Here is a 23,815-nt window from a genome sequence, read left to right as displayed (position 1 = left end):
AGGAAAGAAATGTCTTGCAGGATTGAGAGCCCAGTTGAGATTAGAGACCATCCAGTGAACCTAATCAACATGGTTGTATGACCTATTTGCACTTAGCAGGATGTTGAGTAGGAGGGGAAATGATTTTCAAATCTTGCTTCCTAGATTTAGTAGTAGTGTGACCCTGGTCAATTCATTAAAATTCTCAGAACCTCAGTAAAACAAAGGGCACTAGATGGTCTTTAAGATCACATCTAACTTTGCAAATAGTGGTGGGCTTGTATTCATGAGACCTAAGTCCAACTCTTGGCTCCTACCATAAGCTTCAATTTTTGTCACATTTAAAATAAGAACACTTGCCACACCTCTCAGGGTTGTAGGCTTCTACTTTGTAGACTTTAAATATGGCATTTCTATTATTAATATTAAAAATGCATCTTACTATGTAACTTTAGATAGTGGGCTTTAATTTTTTTTTGTTCTCTTTTGAACAGTTTGACCAAGGATGAAAAATTCTACGAGGCTGAACCCCAATCATGGGTGGAAGCTCTCTGAGCTTCTAAATGAACTACAACGAATTCATCGAGATGATGTTAAACTTTATACCTCAGGACACTTGAACCCCAATAAACTCTTTAATCCCAGTAAGCCCAGACGTTTCTGGTCTGGTTCCCTTGGGCCAATCAGCAAAAGAACTGAATCAAAAGATCAATTTGACGAGAAATCAGCAAAAATGGAAGATGCTTTGTCTGAATTTGCCATTAATACTGCTCTGGTCTCAGATGCTTCTGATCGTCCTAGCTTCTTGAAGACTCTGGACATTCAAGCACAAAGTGATTTACTTCCTAGCCTTCCAATCTCTGATATAGCACTTGAACAAAAATTGAAAGAAGAGAGAAGGAAATTACATGAAGAAATGTTTAAGAAAGATCTCAAATTGCCAGAGCTCCGACTGCTGAAGTATAAATCAGGCAAAAATAGTCGCCAGTGCCTTTCTTCTTCCAAAGACGAATACCAGTTTATTAGCTCCTATTTGTCTGGTGTGACTAAAAAGGATAAATTTCTTAAATTTTTGCAATTTGAAAAGGATGTGGTTGCAAAGCAAGATCTTGTGGAAAGTGATTTCACTGGGGCTAAGGTCGCGATACCCCATGAAAAGAAGTTGGAACAGGTAAGGAACATTATTGTGTGCCAATTTGGCATCCCTCCAAAGCTTGTAGATTCTGGAAATTGGACCACTTCTGATATTTGCTAGCTGTGTGATGATGGACAAGTCACTTAACCTCTCTTTGTGTCAGGTCTTTCATCTGGAAATGATGGAAATAATAATATTTGTAGTACCTACTTTGCAGAGTGATGAGGTTCAGATAATGCACATACAAAGACTTGAGAAATTTAAAAATATTACATAGATGCCTCTTCTTATTCTCTCCTCCTTTCTTGTTTCTCCTGTTTTTTTTGGATGTTGTTCTTCTTTTTTCCTTCTTCTCTTCCTTCATCCTTTTCTTTGTTTTCCTCCTTGTCTTCATCCACCTCCTCCCCCTTTTCTTCATTCTCCTCTACTTCCTTCTCCTCCACCACCGCCACCTAATAAAATTGGCACACAATGCATACCTGTATTGATGACTGCTGAATAAGCTTCCAAACCTTTCTAGATGGATGTTCATTAGCAATATCTTCAATTGTTACAAGCGTTAAATTATCAAGAACTCAGAAGACATAGGATAGCATTGGGATTGTTTTCATAACTATCTTGTGCTCCAATTTATTTCATTGAGCAATACAGTAGCAATGAATCTTTGCAATTGATGAGCAAGCATTTGCTAAGTACCTTCCATATTCAGGGCACTGTACTAGGCCCTGGAGATACAATGACAAATAATGAATGGTACTTGTTCTCAAGTAGCTTATATTCTATCATAACATCAAGCAAGGTCAGTTTCTTTTACCTCAAGTCATTTAATGATTTCAGGTACATGCTCTAAACCTTAGCCCACCATGCCTCACCACCCCACCAAAAAAAAAAAAAGTTCTGGATTTGAATTGAATTTCTGTAGTACTGACTCAGTCATGACCCATATGTTTAGGACTTGGTGGTGAGAAGATTGAATTGATCTTGTATCATTGATTTATTTATTCTATTTAATATCAATTGTCTTTGTCCTGTGACTGCTTAAGTCATGATATTTTTATCTCTGCAATTGGTTCAGAATTCAGCTGATCTGTTATAGGTTAAGTTTAAAAATCCAGCTTTCCTGCTAATCTTTGATCTATTCTTGCCTTGAAGAATTTAGTTGGCCTTAAGGGATGCATGTGAACATGGAAATTGGGTCTAAAATTTTTATACCACCTACCCAGCCTTCAATGATGTCTGGTTTGCTGTCCAAAAGCCTGGCCCACAATCTTGAACCTGGACTCTGAAGAGAGGAGGGACTCATTGCTAGCCCCAATTACCAAACTTCCAACCAATCACATTGTTCCTTATGCCTCAACTCTGCAGCAAATCATGTTGTCTTCAGTGTCATGATACCATCTACTCTGTTCTGTACCTCCAAAAATCTATTAAAGGGGGATTGTCCTTTTGTTCCAGGACTTTGGCACAAATGGAAGTAATTCATTGACATATTTATTGACAGACAGCATGTCCCTGTTCATAAATGTTATCCTGTTCAGGGAAATGTGCCTTAGTTTACCATTTTTGTTAAATTTCTCTTGCCATAGTTGCAATCCAGGCTTAACTAGTGCAATCAGTGCTAAAGGACAAACAGACTAAAGGACATTTGAAAACTTAGAACTAAAAGTCATCTCAAAGATCATCTAATCTAATCAGTTTCTCAGGACCACAGAAGTTAACTGACTGCCTTGGTAGATGGGATTTCTATACAGCAATTCTCTATACCAACCAAATCATGGGTTAGGTATAAAAATAAACCAAACCAAAACAAAACAAAAAAAAAGGTAATCTCACATAGAATCAGAATCTTAACAGAATTTTAGTCCTTACTATTGATAGGCTCAAAATATAAAGTGGAAGATAAAAAGAAAAATGAACAGAAAATAAGTTATAGTTTAAGTAACATCAAGCAAAGATACAGGAAAGATAGTTAAGAAAGAATAATTCAATTAATTTCAACTAACCGTTGCTAATCACCTACTTTGAATAAAGCGCTGAGGACACTTCTGTACTTTGATGGCTCTGTTATTTCTTTGATCTAGGTAGTTTTTTTCAATAGGACAGTTCACAATTTATCTATATTGGTCACACCTTGTCTATGTTATCTCATAAATCCTCCATCGGGGAGCTACCCAATATGCTGAGTGAGAGCCTTCCCCAAGTCTCTTGATAGTGCATAGATACCACTAGGGTTGGTTGTCTCTCACATAAGTCATCTACTTCCTATTCTAGTCACACAACTCTCCAATGGTATCATTTAGGTTGCTTCTCCTAAACAATTTTCCATCAGTAATATGTTGTAGCTTATTTCTTATCCCAGTGAATATATCTCTGTATTTCTTGTGAGTGATCTTGCAATCATTCTTCAGCTCTGCAAGAATATTGTTGCTAAATAGATGGGTTTGTTCTAGGAGAAGTTTGAACACAAGGAGAAGAACTGCACAATTTTCAAAAGATGATCCGGTCCTTTTTCTTCCTTTTCTGCCCTTGTGGTCCCAGTTCATTATCCATAGTGATGGTCCAAGATAATATTTATTAATGGAACAGCTTGGTCAGTCTAACAGCCTATGCCTCGCTGCATTGTCATTCCTTTTCTACTTGTTTGTCTTCTCTCTGTGTATGCATGTGTGTGTATTGTTAAACTGAATTTTTTTGAGTCATTATAGACTTGATTTAGGGCCTTCTGCAGTGTTCAGGATCTTACTATAATAAGCACAATTTCATCCACAAAATGGTGTCTCTGGATCATCTCACTGTTTTATAGGGAATCTCTCTTCCCTTTGTACTTTGTCCTGGATATCCTAAATAGTAGATGCAATCACCTTTGGTGAGCATACCTTTCCTTATTTTATGCCTCCGTTTGTATTAATAATCAGAAGGTCACTGAACAATGTTATCTCTTAGCCCATCTTTAATGTATCTGGTATGATTTTGACCTCTGCATGAGAGAAAACTTCTTGGAAGGAGAAACTTTAAGGTAGTATTTAGCTGTATCAAGTCAAATTATTTTTAATAGTCAACAAACAGTCAGCAAAGTGGCATCTTATCTACAACTTATATTATCTACAACTTTCTATCCACGAGATTCAAATTCTGCTAAATATGCTTCTAATATACATAGACCTGTAACCAGGAGGAAGTTTGCACCATCTCTGAAAATCAGTTTTCCCATCTATCAAATGGAGATAAAGATAAATGTAAAAACCACTTCAAAGGGCTATTGTGAGAATCACCTGAGATAATCTATGTAAAATACTTTAAAACTTGAAACACAATGTAGACATCTTCCATTAATATTGTCACCATAATTGTTAACAATGATTGTGTGTCTGTACATACATAGTCTGTTATAGACTTTCATTTTTAAAAGCCTAGATGTTGGTGACAGAAAAAAAAATATTCACAAGCGCTCAAGGGTGCACATTCTTCCAAAAGATACAACATAGACATATGGTATTTGAGGAGCAAGAGAGAACTAGCAAAATGGAATTGTGGGGGCAGGGAAGACTTCATGGGAGGCTCATGGAGTCCAAGAGAGCTAATAGTATCCCCAATCCAGTCCAATAAACTTTTATTAAATGCCTGTGACATGCCAGACACCTTCCTAAGCTTTTGGGATACAATTTATAAAAAGATAGTCCCTGCCATCAATGAACTTGCAATCTAAAGGGGAAATCAACACACAAAAAGAGGCAGGAAAGAGAGGAGGGGGGATGACCCTGGTGCTGGGGCATCTTATTCCATGGAGTTGAAACTTGGCAGGACAGCAGATGCAAAGTAGAGTGATCTGAGAGTCCAGTTTCTGCCCTTTATGAAAGAAGGCATTGTGAGGGATTTGATACTCTGCCCTCTAGCCCACCAGAGGGGAGAGGAGACTAAGAGAAGTGGAGTCAATTAGACCTGAGTTAGCAACGTGGGAGTGAGTTTAAAAGTGATGAGCTTATCCTGGAGGGGTAACATGTGCCTTGGAAGTGAAACCAGGCAGGTCAGCAGATGACAAATAGAGAGGTTACTTTAAGACAGAAATAATGCCCCAAACTAGAGGGGTGATATACTATATTTTCTGCATATCTTGTACTGTGTTCCTTTCTTGGTGCGATATTTTAAGAGGGCCATTTTTTTTTCAGTTGGAAATCATCCAGAGGAAGGTGACCAAATTTGTAAATTATCAAGATTATACCACACAGGAATCAGGGCATCTAGGTGATATAGTCAAAAGAATGTTGGTCTTGAAGTTAAGAAGACCCGAGTTCAAATCTTGCCTCACTTAACTTCTGGGCAAGTCACTTAACTTTTCTCAGACTCAGTTTACTCCTCTGTACAATGAGAATAATAAAAACACATCCCTCAGAGGGTTGTCTTAAGTAACTTAGGTAAATCACTTTGCAAATCTTAAAGCCCTATGGAAGTATTAGCTATTATCACGTGATGGAAATGGAAATGTTTGCCTAGAGGTATGAAGCACTGCCAGATGAAAGAGGTCTTGATCTTCTTGGCTTTAGAAAGCTTGTACTAAGAAGTGGTAAGTAAAAGTTGCAAAAAGACAAATTTCAGTTCTCTTTAAGGAAGAAACATCCTAACACTTAATGTTAGCCCAAAGTGGATTGGGCTGCATTGGAAAGTAGGTGGTGTCCCCTCCCTATAGGTCTTTAAGCATGGGTTTCTTGGAGCCAGCTCATAGTGATTACTGAGCTGACTGATAGATTTCTAGCGTGAGAATCAGAACTGGAAATCAGAAAACACTACAAATCAGGGTTTAATTTATTGTTTTATTGATTGTCTAGACTAAAAAAAAGTGATAGAGAAAATGTTAATAATTCAGATTAAATTTTTTTAAATTCAGATTAAATTTAAAAAAATATGTGGTACATACAAAGTAAGCTGTTAAATATTTGTCAGTACACATTGTAAATACAGTACAAATTGTAAATATTTGCCTTTAAGCAAAGCCATAGCATCAGGAATTTTGTAAAAGGGTTTCTTCTTCAGGTGTGGGTTAGACTTCTTATTACATCCTATTCAACTCTGAGAAATTCTGTGAACAAAAGGGAGCCACTGATAGTTTTTGAGGGAGGGAGTGCAATGGGCAAAAATGTATCTTAAAAATAATTTAGCTAATTATATTTTAATATACTAAATATAATAATTTAACTAATAATTTAATTAATAATACTTAAAGTAAAAATATTAATTTAAGGTGGAGAAATATCTGGTAAATAGTGATACTAAAGCAGAGAAAACAATTAAGAAGCCACAGCAATTATCTATGCAAGAAAAGATGACAAGGTCCTAAATTGGGGTAGGTAAATTCTAGGGGAAGTCGAGGGTTTGAGCTCTCAGAAATGTGGTGAAGTACTCAGGGAACCAGTGGTTTTGATTAAGATTGTTCAAGTGATTGGTAAAGAACTTTCACCTTTCCCCCCTAGTTAAAGGCATGAGTCTAGAGGGTGGAGGTCAGGAAGGAGAAATTTATAATTGTTTATATATGAAATAAATAGACTTGGATATCACATTTGGCTGTGGAAATGAAAGAGGCAAGAAAATTGATCTTGGCAAAAGATGGTGGAGGGATAAGTGGAAATAGCTGGTGAAACATTGAGTAAGAGGAGAATATTTCTTCTGTTACAAAAGTAGGATCTTATAGGCAACTCATATTTCAGTGATTGGAAGGATGAATAGTGGGAAGAAAGTTTGCAGAGAAAGAAAGCCTCCTAAATGAATTGCTAATTCTGATTTTCTTCCAGGAACTCCAGAAAATGCATGATAATGATTCCCCACAACTTAACAGACTGCATGTGTTTGGGAACATTTTTGAGGACATTTGTAACAGCTCTCTTATGTTTGGTGACCTCTTGAAGGAAGTGAAGGTAACATAACCTCAGATATTTGAAGTTTTTTTTTAATTCTTTAATTTCCCAAATAGTACCCTTCCTCCAAAACCCCAATCAGAAAGGCTCATATATTTTCACATGGCATAATCTAAATTGTAAGGTTCACTAAATACTGACTTATATCTGTCTTCAAATAACTAGCTGTCTAAATTTGAAGAGGTTCATTCCAAGGTCAGCTATAGGGTAATGGATGTTTTTTTTTTCCTTCATCCACAGAAATTCTCAAAGACCATCAGTAAAGTTATAGATGGGTTGCAATCTACCTTTGCACAGATACACACACTAACAAAATGACATACTTTATATGGCTTTGAAATATGAGCTAAAGAAGTTGTAATTGGTTGTCATAATTAAACAAATATTATTTCTTATATTTAACAGAGAACCCTTAGGTGTTGTAATTTATTAATATTTCATGACAAAAAAATGATCCTTGTTGCTGAAGTTGATTTAGAATAAGAAGGTCCCTTTTGAATCCAAAGTGACAACAGGAGGCTCACTGCAGAAAGTTCTAGGTTTTGTAATGTGTTTCTATTGATAGCATGCTGTGAATTAAGTCCATTGGCATTGGCTTTGTGGAACAAAGTAATTATATGAGGCATGTATCAGGTCATATGGTCTTGATACTATAAAGTACCAGGTCAAGAAACACTGAAAAATGACATTGCATTGGAGAAATGTCTTTTCGACAATGCATTAAAAAAATTACCCAAATAACAAAATAAGATGTTTAACAATAGGTCATAGCTTGAAACATAATTTATTAAGAGTAAAAATCCTTGTCAGGAGATTTTTATAAAATTTTCTGAAAGGACTACCTTAACCTCTGTTGAGCTGTGTACTATCTCCTTTTGTCTCATAACATTTTTCAATGCCTTTTATTAATTTAGAATGAATATGAACTCTATATGGCAATTCTTCTGGATTCCCAGTCTTCCATCCAGTACAAGGTAATAGCTACTCATGAAACTCTTAAAATAGGATGTTTAAGTGTTCAAGTGAAACATGTGGTTCATGAATCATTTCTCCATCATATTCAAGAAAGCCGTCTGGGAGCTTCACTATTTCAGGGTCTTTGATGTTTAGGTCAAGTTTGAGCTTTGGACTATGGGGAAAAGTTTGCTAAACAAGTTAATGTAATAAAGAGTAGTGAAGAAAGGACAGTAATCCTCCTTAAGGAAGGAGCTTGCTTTTAAACTCTTTAGCAGTCATCTGCATTCAAGCCTTTCCTGCATTAGCTACAAATAGGTTTTACAAATTAATGGCAGCAGGACAAGAATGTCTACTTTCCAAAACCTTTTGCCTTATTTCTTGTTATTGTGGAACTCAAAACTGATTGAAAAGCATCCTGTGTTAAAGTTCTTGCTCATTCAGAGTGGCGTTCCTCCAAGTAGTTTGAATTGATAAGCTAAGAAAATAAAAATATCTGACATAGAAATGACCTGAGGTGACATCTGATTTTGCCTATCTCTTACCATAATCCTCCAATTCATAGAAATACTGAAGCTGAGTTAGATTTCAACTGCGCTTTCAATTTCAACATGAATTTCAATGTAAGGAAAGGAGAGCGACTTTAAAGAGATGACAAGAGATTATGGAAAGCTAGCATCTTTCTCTGCCCCCAAGCTTCTCCTGACATGCTTGTCAATGAACACAGATTTTATGCTGGTGAACTCAGAGCTGATCATTCCTCAACATTGGACTCCAAAGGATTTTGTTAAGACCCAGTTTAGTTCACGTTTGATACCACATGCCAGTGAACTGATAAGATAGTATAGTGTAGGGGCAAGGTACTGGATTTGGAGTTAAGAAGAACTGGGTTCGGGCAGCTAGGTGACACAGTGAATAGAGCACCGACCCTGAAGTCAGGAGAACCTGAGTTCAAATCTGGTCTCAGACACTTAACACCAAAATTAGCCATGTGACCGTGGGCAAGTCACTTAACCCCAACTACCCTACCTTCCCCCCTCCAAAAAAAAAAGGCAAAAAAAAAAAAAGAACTGGGTTCAAATTCTATCTCAAGTGCTAACTATATAAACTAGGCAATTCATTTTCACTTTATATATCTCAGTTTTCTCACCTGCAAAATGAAGTTATTGGGCTCCATGATTTCTATCTCTAAAGGTGCAAGCCTGATACCTTGGATTTCTGAAGGGCTTCATTTTAGGAAATATAAGAAAATAAGAAGCTGAAGTATATCTAGAGGGTAAAGCAACAAGGCAACATACTTTATGAAGCATTTACTGTGTGCCAGACACGGTTGGTTGGCTGTTGTCCTTCGTTCTCGAACAGGACCAAAATGACATCACTATGCTAGAGTCAAGTTTCAATGTGTCTGACTGTGGCCGACCAGCCCAATATGAGCTCAGAATGCTATACCGCAACATCTGGCACAAATAGTCCTTGTGAACGTTTGGAATGGATTCTCTAAATTTGCATATCTTGCATTTCCTTTGAGCTGTTTCAATTTTGCTTTGCTCATAGAGCACAGTCCTTCTCTGATGTAGGCATTCCATATTGGGTGGTCCTGTGCTAGTGTCTCCCATGTCACACAACTCCAAAGTTGTTAAGAGAGGCTTCAAGAGTGTCCTTGTATTGCTTTGACTGACCACCAGGTGAGCACTTGCCCTGTGTGAGTTCTCCATAAAATATGGTGCATCTTAATTACTCAGTCCTAGGTACTGTGCTAAGTATTGGGAATACAGATGAAAACAAAAAGAGAATCCTGGTCCTCAAGGATCTTACATTTTAATAGGGAAAGAAACTCAAAAAGGAGGCTGAAAAGGTGGGAAGAAGGTACCCTTTGTGGAATGCTGAAAGAAACAGGAGAATTAAAGCTGGCTGGCCTGGACTCCCCCCAAAGTGGAAGCACAGGAAAGAGTTCAGCAATGGGAGACAGGGGCCAACATGGTGAAGGGATGTTCTAAGATGAGGGACCACAGGAGAAGATGGGTGTTCTAGGGTAAGGGGGCCAAAGGTACCAAGAGAAATTCTGGGTGAAATTACATTTGAGGCATTGTGGCAGAGTCTGAAAAAAATATTATTAAAGTAAATAATAAAGATGAATGAGGGAGGTGCTAATGGATTACCAAGCTTTTATAGCAGGTAGAAAGAGCCTTTTAAATCCTTTTGAGAAACATTCAGTTTGCTGTCAATTCCTCTCTTTTTCTGGGAAATGTGTTGTCATTACACAGAATAAAAGAAAAATAGTAAAAACAAAACAAAAATCTTTTGCAGGACTGAGAGTTTTAAAACACTGTTGGTAATTGGCCAAATAATCACTTAAAATCTGTTCTATAAGTCTTGGGTCATAGTTTTAAAAAAGAAAAGAATCAGACAAAATGTGTAAGACAATTGAGCTTTAATATGAGTACATATGAGCTCATGACTAGATAAAAAGGGAAGCAAGGTTCAGAATGAAAGACACTGCGAGATCTCACTTGCCAGAGTGGGAGTTCACCAGGCTTCAAGGTGCTCTTTAGGTCCTGAAGGTGGAGGAGGAAGGCGTCCAGAGGTTATGTAGCCACGTTCTCCTCACTCTCCTAAATTCATGCCTAAGTTTTATTGCTTCCACATCGGGGCTGCTCTAGATGATGAAGGAAAGGACCAGGACTTTACAGAGCTGGGAAGCAAGTCCTTCCTAGAAAGAGGAAGTGTGGTATAGAAGAAAGAACACTTATTCTGTAGTTAGAGGGTGAGAGTTCTCCATATCCAGGTACCTCTAGACCTAGCATTCTGTCCATCATCATGCCATGCTTGTTCAATCCCCCACTGATGGAGTATAGATCCTGGAAACCCCGTTGAACTCTCCTAGAATCTTCCCACTTAATCTGGCAGTCTCCTGAGTCCATAAACCTTCCATTATTGACCTGCCCAAATCTCTGTTACCTTGAACCTAGTGTAGCCCTCAATTGTCTGTTATTTGCAGGTAACCTTCAGCTACTTCCCATCCTAAACCCCATTATCTTAGTTCTTGACTTTGACCTCTAGTCACTCTAGTCCCATCAAGATCCTCCCTAGACTCCTCCTCAAGATCTTCTCTGGACCCCATCTCCAGTTACCCCAGACTACTTGACCACCCTTAGATCCCTCTTATGGTCTTTCTGTATATAAAATCCATCTTGCCTCTATGAAAGGGCTCAAATTCAATCTGGCCCACTGGCATTAGCAATACAAATGCTCAAATTCCTTAAGAGTCTAGTCAATGCTGAGATTTCTAAAGAGTCTGACCAATGTGATTGATTTTTAATAATCTTTGTTTTTCTTTGGTTGAAACAAGGCTTGGGTCCAATTCATTCGGGCAGGTCCCATGTGTTGCCATTTTGGGATCCCAGAACCCCTAAACCTCAATACCACTTCCCAGCTGGTAACGTGATGCTTGACTTGGGGTACCATATTCCTAAAAGTGGGGTTGGCACCCCCAATTCTGGCTCTCTAAATACATTACAGCCCTTCTCCTCCCCTTTCCCAATTTTCTACCTCTAGCTCTGAGAACAGTAGTCACATTAACACTGTCATTCTCAGTGTTCCTTCCTGGTGACCACTACCCAGTATGTGTGCATTTCTCCTTTTAGAATATAAGCTCCTTGAGGGACTATGTTACTTTCTGTGTTTGTATCTATCTCACCCTTTGGCATAATGCTTGGCATTAAGCAGATGGAAGTTCACACATCCATTCAAATCCCCTTTATATTACTTACCACTGGTATAACCAACCTTGGGCAAGTCACCCCAATTCTCTGGCCCTCAGGTTGCTCATTAGTAAAAGGAAGGAGTTAGGTTAGATTGCCTCTGCAGCTGCCTCCTGCTCTGTATCTAGATTCCTAGGATCTTAAGGGAGGGGTCAGTTAATCAAAGGCTAATAAATAACTGCAGGTATTCCTTCCACATTGTGGTGGTTAGGGCGTGGTGACCCCCATGAACCAGAAAATGCACATAAGATGTTTTGTATCAGAGAAGTCTGAATTATTATGGTATTAAAAATATATGTTGATATTATGCAATACTATACATATATTTTATGCATTTCTGAGTTTCTAAACTTTTCCTGGACCATCTTCTACCCTTCATGTGTCATTTGTGGCTTCTGTAAAATCGCTCCAAAATTCCCATTTAATTTCTTATGCCAAATTGCATAAGTCAAAATTGTAATGTCAAAGGGATAACTAACTGCATTTCCTTCCTTACATTTTCTAAGGGACAGTTTCTAATATGCTGATACAAATAACCAACGGGGCTATGTACATGACTGTGGCTCTCAAGGTACATTTGTACACCAGATAGTTTGTATCTGCCTCACAACCACAGAACAGTGTCATTTTTCATATGGAAATAAATGTCCTTTATGGGAAGAGATCACTTTAGTTTGTTAATCTAGGAAAGTAAAAACGAAACAATACAAAACAAGGATGTCTTGCTTTGCTCACTGAATAATCATGTGTGCTACATTTAATAAAAAAGTATAGGCAGTTCAGATGATAATTATGAATTTATGAATTGAATTTACTTTCAGATTTTGTTGACTTTTGTTTTAAGTAGACCAACAAGCTACTTGTTAGAAAGCGTCTCTTTCTCTTGTTCTGGTGGGTCAGAACTTGTACTTTCTTTGCAGAATTTCTGAGAACCCAGGCTCACTTTCATGAAAGTTCTCCTCATTATGGAAGGTGAACCTGGGTTATGAAGGCAATATTAGCAGAACACACACTTTGGGAGGTCTTTGCAAGCTTGAAAATCTTCAAGGATGAGGCCACAGCCTATATCTGTTTGCTGAGAATTTGTGTAGTTCAGCTCAAGGATTCCCATCTTGAAGCAATGCATAGAGTTGGTTTATATATTAAGGTGTGGCTGTATCTATGAAGAGAACAATGTCCCCCCCACACACAAAAGAATAATGGACCTTTGAAGTGTTAAACACCTCTTACTTACGACAATTTATGAGAAGGAAAACCCCAAACCAAAAATTTAGTATAGAGCAATCAATAGTCAAACCAAACAGTTATTTTTAGAAAAGCTGTTGAGAGGGAAAAAGAAATCTTCATTGATTACATGGGATACTCTTTAATCTTTTTTTAATTTTGAAGTTCACAGCAATTTTCCACCCTTTGGATGTTTCATTTTCATGATCTTCATGGGTTTCTGAAAACTTAAGCTTTGCTGGGATTGAAAAAAAAATTTTCTCTACCTTCACCAGTTAATTTCTTGATTTCATTTAATTCAATTGTAAACCATGGGCTTTGTGACTCTGGTTTCCCATGAGCTACTGGCTTAAGGGTGAAATATTTTGGGAGATAAGTACCCTTTAGCTCAATCTCCCAGCCCAGTTTAACTGGGAAGCTCAAAAAAACCATTTGAATTGACTTTGCATTTTGCTAGCAGACCAGATCAAGAACATGGCTTTTATAAGTAAAGTGTTTAATTGGAATTATAAAAGAATAGAAAAAAAACCCCAATACATATCAGTAAATACTCTCAAGGAGAATTATAATCTAGGGCCCTCTAATCCTCCCCAATAATTTTTAGAAAGGGAAAGGGAAAAAAATATCTATCTCATACCTACTGTATTCTAGGCACTATACTAAGTACTTTGCAAATATTATCTCATTTGATCCTCACAATAACCTTGCTTGTGGTAGATGCTACTATTATCCTCATTTTGTGGGTGAGGAAACTGAGTCTAACAAATGTTAAGTGACTTGTTCAGGTCACCCTGCTAGTAAGTACCTACAGGTAGATTTGAAGTCAAGGTTTCCTAACTCCAGGCCACTGCTCTGTCTGTGATGCTACCTAGCTGAAGGAGAGGGAAATCCATTAACTCCTCTAAAATTTGCTACTTATTTACCAAAATGAGGCATGACTGGACATTAGTGGAGGTGAGCCAGAGTGCCCAAACTCTATGTTAGGGGAGAGCAAGCTCTAGCTAGTCCTAATAAGGTAGACAGAGACTCTAGTTAGATTTTTTTTTTTAATTCCACAGTTTGAATAGGCAGCAGGAAAGATTTGGATCCGATTCTGCTTCTGAAACATACTGGCTATGTGACTCTGGGGGAGTCACTTCACTGGTCAATGTCCCAAACAACTTTCTTTCTTTTTTTTCTGTACAGAGTTTATTTACAGAGTTAGCCTATAAGAGAAGTTGCCTGGGGTCTCTGTTTCAATAAGGGAGGTACCTAGTACACTTCAGGGGGGAAAATAGCAGAGGTCATGGAGATCTTATTCCATATAACTGACTAGCTGTTTGGCCTTGGGAAAATTATTCTGCCTGATGCCTAAGCAGGGCTATGAAACAGCACATCCAGCTGGCACCTAGAGGGGCAGAGGACTGGCCAATGCTTCTGCTTGTCAGCTGTGTGGGGTGCTGTGGGTGGGGATGGAATCTTCAGGGGAGGAGAGGCAGCTCTCCCAGGGGGGCGGCCAGAAGGAGGGGGAGGTGAGGGAAAGCAGGGGTCCCCATCAGTCTTATTCCTGGTGCAAGCCTCCTCTCCTGGCATGAGGGCCGGGGGCCCTCTGAGACTTTTTTTAGGAAAGCATCACCTTTGCCTAAATCACTGCATCAATTAGGAAGTACAGTCAAGGAGGAAAGCCTAGAAGGGCACCTTTGCCTCATACAGGGCATTCGAAGGAAGCACTGGCCTGGCCTGCAGGTACCCTGTCTTCTGTTCCCTCTATGGGAAATCCCATCCTAGCCCGTGGCCCCAGGGGCAGCGTGGGAACCTGGCCATGCTTAGGAAGTCAGGAGGCATGTTTTCCTGGTCATAGATTCAATCTGTGGTTCTACCAAAGGTCCCCCTGCCCCAAACCCAATGAGAACAAGGAGTTACTGAAAGTTTGGGAGGGTGTAAGGACAAGGTGAGGGAAGGCTCTTTGTGATTTAGGAAGGATACCCAGTTGTCATACAGGCTTGTAGTATAACAGAATGCAGTGGGTCTGAGAGTTAGGAAAACGTTGTAACATCCTGAATTGGACTATGAGTCCATTATCTCTCTAACTTCAGTCTTTTCATCTGTAAAATGGGCCCAGTATCCACACCACCAAGCTCACAGGACTGCTATGGGGGTCAAATAGGAAGTGAGAGGATTTTGTAGCACTGATGTGACATATGAATGTAACCTTGTGGGATCGCAGACCTTGAACTGGAAGGAGTATCAGAAGCTAATTAATCCAGCTCCATTTTACAGATGGCGCAGCGGGTGGAGCATCAGGCCTGGAGTCAGGAGGAACTGTGTTCAAATCTGGCCTCAGACATTTCCTAGCTATGTGACCTTGGGCAAGTCACCTCTCCCTGTTTGCCTCAGTTTCCTCATCTGTCAAATGAGCTGGAGAAGGAAATGGCAAACCACTACAGTATCTCTGCCAGGAAAATCCCAAGAGGGGTCAAAGAAGATCTGGATAGGACTGAAAACTACTCAACAACAACCCCTAAACCCGAAGACTGTATGCTTTCCATTGTACTGTACCAAACCTATTATTAGGCCAAATGACATGCTAGGTGAAGGAAGTGATGGGACAGACAGGGATATCGCTTTTGTCAGCCTAGGGCAAGGGAGCTCTCCTCCCTGGGCCTCAGTTTCCCCATCTATAAAATGAGGAGTGTGGACCAGATGGTCTCAAGAATCCCTTCCAGCGGGGCAGCCAGGTAGCACAGTGAGTAGAGCACGGGCTCCAGTGTCAGAACGACCTGGAGATAGAATCCCGGGGTCAGACACTTAGCACCCACCCAGAGACACCTGGCCGTATAACCTTGAGCAAGTTACTTAACCCCAATTGCTTAGGGGCGGCCAGGTGGCTCAGCGAGTAAGAGCACTGGCTCCAGTGTCGGGATGACCTGGATCAAATCCAGCCTCAGATACACAGCACCACACCCAGAAATAACTGGCTGTGTAACCTTGAGCAAGTTACTTAACCCTGATTGCTTAAAAAAAAAAAAAAAGAATCCCTTCCAGCTCTGTCTCCTAAAATGCCTCTCATGTCTGAGTCTATATTCTAATTTCTCTGGTAGTTTTGGCATTCTATGGGAATCCTTAAGTAGGTTCCTACTTCTATTTTACTGCAGGATTTGGGGAGGCACAAGCATAGGTCAGAGCTCATCCAGTGTGGACTTTCCCAACAGAAATGCCTTCTCTCACCCAGTAGGGAAAGCTCTGAGGTCAGAGATCAAAGCTGACTATGCATTCTGGGGGGAGTCCTGTGTTCAGCCTGTGCCACCCAGAACTCCCCTTCCTATGGGAGCATTTCTCTCCATACTCCAGGCCCGTGGGCCAAGTAGTTTCTTCTTGTGTTTCCTTGCATCCACCACAGCCCCGGGCCAGCAACCACTCAGCAGAACTTCCAACGGTTGCCACACTTATTGCATAAGACAAAAGTGGTCATGGGCTCATCAGCACTTCGTGTCTGCAACTGGTTGTAGGTACAATTCTTCTTTTTATACTTATCACCCTGGAAGAGGTCAGTTGCTGTGCCTCCTGGTCTTGGCCATCTGGTGCTCCCGGATGGCCTCCAGAGTCATGGAGTTCCTCAGCTCCTTCAGCTCCTCACTAGCCATTTCCTCAGCCATCATCTTGGCAATGAGGCTGGTGGAAATAGCCCCGCAAAGCACATTCCACCTCAAGTTGGGGTTCCTGGGGTCCTTGAGGTTATTGATTCGGCTGCGTACCCTATTCCAGTATTTCATGTCTGTGCCCTTTAGTTCTTGATATGTGTGATCTTCAATTTCTGATGCCATTTTGTCACAGTTGACTCCATATTCTTTGTAATCACCATCCATCTTCAGGGTCGCTGATGGCATCTCAAAGCACTTGTCCTGGACAGAGTCTCCTGTGAGGTAACAAGGGGCTAAGAAGCAGTTTGATGGAGAAAATGTAGGGGAAGAGGGGCTGGTGGGTTTCTTTGGGGTTTCCACTTTCCCTTTGCTGCTGTTAGATCTTCCCATTGGCCTCTTTTGAGGAGATGAGAAGGAGGAGGAGAAAGATGGGGAGAAGACAGTGGAGGAAGACCCCCACACAGAAGAGTCTCTCCTGTCCTTGGGTTCTTCCCTTGGGCTTTTGTTCTGTGGGGGAAAAGCCCCCAGTGGTTTCCAGTCAGAGAGGTCAACATCTTGATCCTTCTTCTCTTTTTCTCTTTCCATCGATTTCTCCTTTTTGGGGGTTCAGGGGCATCCAAGAGTCATTTCCAGTTCTTGATGAGAATTTTGGCCAATGCCACCACCTGCTTATCCAGGCAGTGCTTACGGACCCCATTGACAGCAATCCCAATCCTGGTGGTCTTCAGTAACTGGATTGACATCTTGTAGTCATTCAGTTTCTTCAGGAGATCCAGGGCTCCTTCCCTGCTCTTCCTGGACACCATTTTATCCAGTTTCTTGGCTATTCTCAGCAGCTCCTCTTCCTGCCCCATGCTGGCTGGCAGGGGCTGGGAGGAGGACGACGGCATGGCCTGGGCCAGCCGGGGGGTCCTCTGCCTCCGTCAGGCTCCCAGGTCGGTGGCCGAGGCTGACAGCTCAGCACCAACACCCAGTGAAGGGGGTGGGGCAGGGCCCAAACAACTTTCTAAGACTATAAATAAGCTACCAAGATGGTGGAAACTTACATTGGTAGAGTTAGTTTCCTCACTACCATATTCCATTGAAGTCAGAGGACCTATCAAAAAATTAAGATCATTTTAAAGGAAATTCAAAGAAGTACATAATTATCTCAATGAATCACACTTTTAAACTTAACGTACCACACATGATCATTCTATGACTAATTCAAGTTGTAAAATTTAATGTTTAAACAGTAAAGATCTGGCCTTTATAAGCTACTTCTTTCTTATGAAATAAAAGAGAGATACTATATATTTATTAGCTCTAAATGAATTCCCTACCTATTTTATACCTGAGGTGATAAAGAAACTAAGATTGATTTTCTATCTCTGTAATGTGTAGTCTTCATCTGCATGGTAGCCTGAGAGCCAGAGGATGACCTAGGTTCAAATCCTGACTCTGACACACTTTTTGTCTAACTTTGAGCAAATAATTTCGTTTCTCTGGGCCTCAGTTTCATGATTTCTAAAAAGGAGGAGATTGGAATAGAATACTTCTAAGCTTCCTTTCAATTCTAAATCTGTGATCCTAGGATCCCTAAACATCACCTTGGAGAAATGATGAAAACTTGACATAATCTGTTTGTACACATTGCACATGGATTTACATATCCAACATCTATTGATTTCCACTATATATTCATAGAAAGAAGCCTTTCCCTCTATCAGCTTATTTCTGGCAATAAGCAAGCACGATGTCTAGCTGCTATCCCTTTTACTGCCATAGACATTGGTTTAATTGTATACTTCACATGGCTCCCTTCTCTTATTCTTCTGCAACCCAGAAATCCCTGCTAATAGTCAAGGTCTACCTATCCAGTTGTTGGGAAGTGAACTTTCTTTCTTATGGGAAATTAAGCTCTTGGAAACATCTATCAATGAATAATTGCTCTCCAGGAGCAGGCATCAAGGAAAATGGAGATGGAAAGGAATTGCTGTCTTCTTTTTCCCACCCAAGCTTTCACTGAAACACTGAAAAAAATGGAAGAATATGAAGTGGGGGATCAGCTATGACTGGAAGGAAATATTATATACAAATCTTATCATCATGTTATAGAAGGAATGTCTGTGGTTGAATTTCAGAAGTCTTCCTGGAACAAACATCTGAAGGAACTTACATTCTGCAACATTTGAAATTTGTGCTTTAACATGAAATGTCTTGATTGTTTTGTGATGTAGTTTAATGAAATAGCAAGGCTAGCTTACATTACTACATTTGAATCTTGGATCTATGAGATTTGTAAACTCCTAAAGACAAGAATTGTTCTTCCCGATTTTTTAAAACAAATAATGTCTTCTTTCTTTCTTTTTTTTTGAGGCAATGGGAGTTATGTGACTTGCCTAGGGTCACACAGCTAGTAAGTTTCTGAGGTCAGATTTGGACCCAGGTCCTCCTGATTCCAGGGAGAGTACTCTATCTACTGTGCCAATTAGCTGTCCCTCTCCCCCCAAAGTCTACTTTTTAAATGTGAAAATCAAATTAGATTTTCAAAAATAGTTTATTTTTATCTGGGCTATTTGCCAAGGAAGCTTGACATTTGCACTGCCTGATTTAAATACAATGATTATTGAAGAATTTGGCTTTGAAATCTCCAGTGAGTTCTGGACTGCAACCCAGAAAATATTCTCAACAAATACAGTGTTCCCAGAAACAGACCCAGAAGTGTGAACTGGTGCTCAACTATTTCTGTTTCTGAAGTTTATTTATTTATATTTTTTACTCAACTCAGTTGCTGCTGTTTTATTATTTGAAATTTTTTCATCCGTTTCCTCTTGGAGAAGGCAAGAACATCACATGAATAGCTGATAAGATGATGATAATGAATGATGGTGGAAAGATCTACTTAACACTTTGCTCCTGACTTCTCAGACAAGGAGAATGATCTTTGGACTGGAAGGAACAGAACCAACATCACTAATAGGTATTCGAAGCCCTAGCTAGGCGAGTAAGGAAATAACACAAAAAGTACTTTGGTGAATTCAAAGTACTGGATCAAGATGGACCACATACCAGAATACTGGAAGAATTGTGAAATACGATTGCTTGAGTCAGTTGTGGTCAGTGAACTTTAAAAGACTCTAGAGGAAAGGAGAGATATCAAAGAAGAAAGGAGCATTCTGTCCTATCTTAAAGAAGAAGAGAATGAAATCTTTGAATAACAACCCTCTGACCTTCAGATATAGACTTACTTATCAAAGGGATGGTTTCTTAAAATCTGGAGAGGGAAGCTGTGATTAGAAAGAGGTAGCATGGCTTCATCAATACATCATTATAGAGTAAATATTTGATTTTTTATGTTACTTTGATATTCAACCAGGAAAAATGCTTTATTTATAGCTCATCGAGGTTTTAAAAAAAGATTTTAAACAAAGTTTGTAATGCTATTACTGTGGATAAGATGGATGTTAGCTAATGAGTTTTATTGGGCCATCATGCAGTGTTTAAGGGGAATAATGTGATTGAAGCCTATACTGAGAAGGGTTTTAGTTGCCCAACGGATATTGTATTCAATCCTAGAGGTATAATAATGGGAAAGCCCTAGAGTTTATTGAGTGATATGGTCACACATGTACGTTAGGAAAATAGCTTTGGCAGCTGTGTGGAGGATAGATGGATTGAAGTAGGGAAAGACTATGAGGCAGACCATTAAGGTAGCTATTCTGGAAGATAAGTGACGGGGGCATAAATGAGGGTGTTAGTCCTGTGAGTAGATAAGAGAGACATTGTGGAGTTTAAATTGACAAGACTTGGTAACAAATTGGATATGTTAGGTGAGTAGTAGATTGGTGTCAAGGAAAGTTGAGGTTGCAAACCAGTATTACTGGGATAGGGAGGCACTCTTGGAAGAAATAGGGAAGTTGAGGAATGGGGTAAGTTTTAAGTGAAATATAATGAATTCAATTTTAGACCTGTGTTGAGTTTAAAATACTTATAGGAAGTTGAATTCTGTTTGAAATGTTCAATGAATAGTTAGTGTTTTGTATTGTAATTCAAAAGAAAAACTATAGATAAGGATAGATTTAGAGATTTGGGAGTCATCTGCTTAGAGATGAGGAAATAACCTGGAAGGCGTGTGAAGGTAGAAGAGAAGTTGTCACTGGATAGGGTATTAAGGCATACCCACAGTTAGGGGCCAGGGCTATGATGCTCTAGCAAGCTGAAAAGAAGTGGTACTAGTAGTGCCAGAAGAGAATAATGTCACAAACATCCAGAGAGGAGAAAGGTGGTTATTAGTCAGATGCTGCAGAGAAGGCAAGGGGTCAGCCCAAGCTATAGAGAGGATTCTTTTTCAGGTATTGGTTGTACTCTGAATCCCTTTCCCACTCTGAGATTCTATGATTCCTGGTACCTTTGACATATTTTACAACTCATTTTGTTCTTCTGTAGACTATCACTGAGTGTCCAAATTTATGACACCATTAAAAAGCAGTTTTAGGCCATGGCATGCACACAGACCTAATGGGTAGGCCTTTTCCCTTTATGGTTTGCTAGGCTGCTACTGTGTCACTTGCACAGTCAGCCTGCAGAACAAATATTTTAATGATTTCCATCTTAAATTTCCAACTGGTATAATTTAGTGCTTCTGTTTCTATCTGTTTGAGCACTTCTATGAAATAAAGAAAAAACCACAAAAAAAAAAACTTAAGAAAATTGAATTTGGGATCAGAGAATCTGAGTTACCCCCATTCTGATGCTTTCTTACAATGTAACTGTGGGAAGACACTTTACCCATTCAATCCTCAGTTTCCTTTTCTGTAAAATGGAAGTATTGGATTAGATGAGCTCTAGTAGTCCTCTGAGTTCATAACAACAACAACTAGCATTTAGAGAGCCATTTAAACTTTGCAAATCGCTTTACAAATATTATTTCATTTTATCCTTACAGTAACTTTTGGAGGTAGGTGAGGTGATTATATCCCCTTTCTACAGATGAGACAATTGAGGGAAGAAGTTAGAAGTTAAGTGACTTTACCAGGGTCACACAGTGAGTGAGTATCTGAGGTCTTATTTGAACTCAGTTTTTCTTAATTCCAGCTCCAGTGCTCCATCCAGTATGCCATTAGCTGTATCAAAATCTATGAAACTATGATCTCATGAACTGTTTGAGGTATTATCACTAAGATTGTGACGACCTTAGTGATGTCACAGTTATTCAGTGTGGCTTAGTAGATAGAGAACTGGCCTTGAAGCCAGGAAAACTTGGGTTCAGATCTTGTCTTTGTGACACTAAGTCACTGTGGAACCATAAGCAAGTTATTTCAACCTCCCAGTGCTCTAGGTGGCTCTCTAAGATTACAAATGCACACAAGGTATCTAGCCGCATTGCTAGAAGGAGTTTCCTTGCCCAGGGGTTTTCTCACACCAATGAAATCCTCAGTCTAATCCCTAGTCCCTGTCAGTCTTTTCACTCCTGCCCCACTCTTTGTGATCCCATTTAGTTTTCTAGGCAAATATACTGGAGTGGTTTGCCATTTCCTTCTCCAGTCCATTTTACAGATGAGGAAATTGAGGCAAATGGATTTAAATGACTTTTCCAGGATCACACAGCTAGTAAGTGTCTGAGGTCGTATTTGAACTCAAGTCTTCCTGACTCCAGGTATATGCTCTATCCACTTCACCATGTAGCTGTCTGGTCCCTATCCTTATCCTCACATAGTTATCTTTTGTATTGGAATGCATTGCTTTATTGCTGCATTTAGTTTTAACATCATAAACAGAAAATATGATGTAAAGGCAGTGATATCTTTAAATAGTATTTGTTATACACGAAGTAAAGCACTTACCTTTGCACAATATGATATTTTGAGTGCAAACTAATTTCTTTTGCTTTGTTGTATATCAGATCTTACTAATTTTTTTTTACCTTTTTTTTAAGCAATTGGGGTTAAGTAACTTGCTCAAGGTTACACGGCCGGGTATTTCTGGGTGTGGTGCTAAGTATCTGAGCCTGGATTCCATCCCAGGTCATCCCAACTCTGGGGCTGGTGCTTTTACTCACTGTGCCACCTGACTGTCCCTTAGCAATTGGGGTTAAGTAACTTGCTCAAGGTTACATGGATAAGTGTTTCTGGGTGGGTTCTAAGTGTCTGAGCCTGGATTTGATCCCCAGGTCATCCAGACTCTGGGGCGGGTGCTCTTACTCACTGTGCTACCTGGCAGCCCCCATTTTTTTTTACATTCTTACATTACATTGTTGAGTAGTCTTGCATGATTCAAATTTATGCCTTTTAATATGTTTCCTCTTGGCTTCTGAAAAGTTTTCTTGATATTTAAACTGTATAACTTGTTAAATATACTTTCTTGACTTGCCTCTGGAAAGGGTTAAGATCAACAAACAAAGAAGTATAGAGATAACAAGGGAGAGGCACTGTATCTACTCTCTTTTGGCATGACTGACTCCATATTTAAATGGGCTCCAGTTCAGCAGAAAATGAACAACCATGTCCTTTCCTTCACGTCCTTGGTTTGTTTTCGTTCTTCACCCATTCCCATGTTGTAATTCTAGGTGTCTTCCCTCTGTTGATTACCTTCAATTATTCTGTAGATAACTTGTTTGTACATAGTTGCTTGAGTGTTATGTCCTCTGTTAGACTATGAGCCCCTTGAGAGCATGGGTTATCTTTATTTCTATCTCCATTTCTTAACAGGCTCCTGGCACTTGGTTGACACTTAAATGTTTATTGTCTGACAAACTGACTAAGTTGCCTTTCTCTTTTCCCTCTATGGTCAGGAGACAGCTCTCCTACCTCTCAATCTATAGTTATTCAGATAGCATTTGACTGATGAAGGAAAGCTGTCAATCAGCTTACCACTCCCTGCCATGGCTTATAATAACAATAAAGCTTGTTTTTCTGCTCTACACTCCAAATCCAGATTACTAGGGTCATTTTTTTATCATTCAAAGAGGCACAGAATAGTACTTTCCTTTTCAGGACTCCCTAGAGTCAGAGACATGTTGTACTGCTTGTCGTTAATGCACTGAAGTGATGCAGCCCTGTCCATTGTTTTGTGTGGGAGAAACAACAAGAAGAAGAACAAATAAAAACTTCTGTCATTTTTAGAAATTATCTAGGGATGCCCAAGTCTGGGTAGTAAATGAACACCTTTTCAATATAAACAAAACTTAATGCAAAATTATCAGATTTTTCAAATACAAATCAAATATTTTTCAAATACAAGCTTCAAAGTCTCTGG

General features: G+C 39.4%; 1 protein-coding gene and 1 pseudogene across 1 annotated transcript in view; one reads left to right on the top strand and one right to left on the bottom strand.

Annotated features, from left to right (window-relative positions):
• Positions 1-449: 449 nt before the first annotated feature.
• CUNH6orf118 (chromosome unknown C6orf118 homolog) overlaps positions 450-23,815 on the top strand; it is a 47,586-nt gene continuing 24,220 nt past the window's right edge. The window contains exons 1-3 of the mRNA XM_069070563.1: positions 450-1,150; positions 6,898-7,020; positions 7,935-7,994. Coding sequence (XP_068926664.1) covers positions 485-1,150; positions 6,898-7,020; positions 7,935-7,994 — 849 coding nt within the window. The 5' untranslated portion in view covers positions 450-484. The remainder of the gene's footprint in view (positions 1,151-6,897; positions 7,021-7,934; positions 7,995-23,815) is intronic.
• LOC138147913 (transcription elongation factor A protein 3 pseudogene) lies at positions 16,357-17,473 on the bottom strand (annotated as a pseudogene).

The sequence above is a fragment of the Petaurus breviceps genome, unplaced genomic scaffold (assembly GCF_028583685.1).
Source record: "Petaurus breviceps papuanus isolate PSGF00001 unplaced genomic scaffold, PetGlider_PUasm1.0 90808, whole genome shotgun sequence".
Lineage (NCBI taxonomy): Eukaryota > Metazoa > Chordata > Mammalia > Diprotodontia > Petauridae > Petaurus > Petaurus breviceps.
The sequence above is the reverse complement of the archived record's forward strand: the minus strand, read 5'-3'. Positions and strand labels throughout refer to the sequence as shown.